Consider the following 1,872-nt stretch of genomic DNA (forward strand, 5'->3'; position numbering starts at 1 on the left):
TAGCAGGATGCAGAGCTTATCTCTGCCCCTGCCATTATATAAAGTAGTCAGGTTCCAGGTGAAATAGTAATTTCCTTATTTTTGGAAATATTTGTAGTAGCACAGATATTAACTTAGACACTTTGAGGGTACAAATTGTAAAAATTCCAGCTTCAACATTTCCCCCATCACATCCTGCTTAGGAGAACCATGGGAACCAGCACCATTTGTTTCTAAAGAGAAACAAATATGTGCTTCTGTCAGGCACAAAATAGAGAGAAAATGAAGGAGCTTCAGTAACCCAACTGGACATCAGGTGCTAACTGTGTTCTTCAAGCGAAAAGCTTCAAGCTTTGGTTTTCTATATTGTTTTTTAACCACTTTTTAGCTTCTGCATTTTAATGAGATCTCAGTTATAAAGGACATTAGGAAGAATTTCTTCACAGAAAGGGTGACTAGACATTGGAATGGGTTGTCCAGGATGGTGGTGGACTCCTTAAACACCTCTCCCTAGGGGTGTTTAAGGAAAGACTGAATGTGGCACTTAGTGCCAAGGTCGTGTTGCAAAATGTGGAATATGTAAAATTTCATTAGGAAAGGATGTGCTATAACATTTGATCTTCGCATACCTTCAAGCCTAACCAACAAGAAGGGAGATCTAATTGGTGGGAGAGCCACTAACTAGCTCTAAGGGATCTCCAGGTGTTAGAAAAACAAATTACTTGTTGGTAGAATTACCTTGTTAAGGTTTAGGGGTGGAAATGATCTCAGACCTGGGGGGAGGTTAAAGCTTGGGAAGAAGGACATACCCCTGATAGTGGACACAGAGAATGCAGAATTTACGGGCCATAAGGACATGCGGCAGAACCCCCAAGATAAGGAAGAAATGAATAAAGAGAACTCAGCAACTGTGCTGCAATCAGTTCCAGCTGGGCAAAAGGTGACTCCAGAGGGGGAAGATCACGGACTCACAACACCAAACCAAGAAACCACCAACTCAAATAAGAGTGAGCACACAGCCTAACAACATGAGGAGGAGGAGAATCTTTAAACAATAAAAGATAGAATACCAATTAATAAGAGAACTATGTAGCTTGTGGCTAATGGACACTAATTCTTTTGCTGAAATGTGTAAATAGTGTATCATGTATAAATAAAAGTTCTGATAGTTTGTGTGCTTTATTTGTGGAACACCACCCAGGCTTGTGCAACTCTGAAATAAATAATGGACACCTCTTGAGGGTGCATTATTGGCTTGTTGCACACCAGGTAATAAATCCGAGTTTGTGGGCACTCTGGTTGACAAGGTGGTGTTTGATGTTTAGGTAACATCAGTTGAACCTGATTTTTCTACTCAGGTTTAAAGGATCAGTTTGTAAGAGATGCAAATAATCACAGATCTTTGTAAGACATAGGTTTAGATATCTTCTGCTCCTTCTGTCTATCTTCATGGCATGAAATACATTTTTTCTTCTTATATTATCAAGTTCTTTTGGGTCAAGGCTTATACTGTATCAGAAAACAGCATAATGGAAAAGGGGGAGAGAAACAGATAAAGTTTTCATGAGGAGCTTCCTTGATGCATTTATGCAAGCAAGTAAATGAAATATTTACAAACTGGGGACTCAAGAGCATACTGGTAGTGAGAAAACGCTTTATAAAATAATTTGTTGCACTGCATTTTCTGATTCCAAAATGTCAAGTGACCACAGGTCAGACTCGATGACCTCAGAGGTTTTTCCAACCTCATTGCTTCTGTGACTCTGCGGTTCTGTCAGTCGCTAAAAACCTTATTTAAAAGCTGACATTCAAAAGCGCGTGCTGCTCCCTTTAACCATCCCATGGCAGCCGCGCCGTCTGCGAGACACCAAAAGCCGGGCGCGGACGTCGGGA

The 1,872-nt window shown here is 40.7% G+C and overlaps 1 protein-coding gene across 1 annotated transcript in view; it reads left to right on the top strand.

Annotated features, from left to right (window-relative positions):
• Positions 1 to 835: 835 nt before the first annotated feature.
• The window catches only part of PRMT3 (protein arginine methyltransferase 3), a 58,228-nt gene continuing 57,191 nt past the window's right edge, over positions 836 to 1,872 (top strand). Inside the window, exon 1 of the mRNA XM_031062248.1 lies at positions 836 to 986. Coding sequence (XP_030918108.1) covers positions 836 to 986 — 151 coding nt within the window. The remainder of the gene's footprint in view (positions 987 to 1,872) is intronic.

This window comes from Geospiza fortis, unplaced genomic scaffold (assembly GCF_000277835.1).
Source record: "Geospiza fortis unplaced genomic scaffold, GeoFor_1.0 scaffold165, whole genome shotgun sequence".
Lineage (NCBI taxonomy): Eukaryota > Metazoa > Chordata > Aves > Passeriformes > Thraupidae > Geospiza > Geospiza fortis.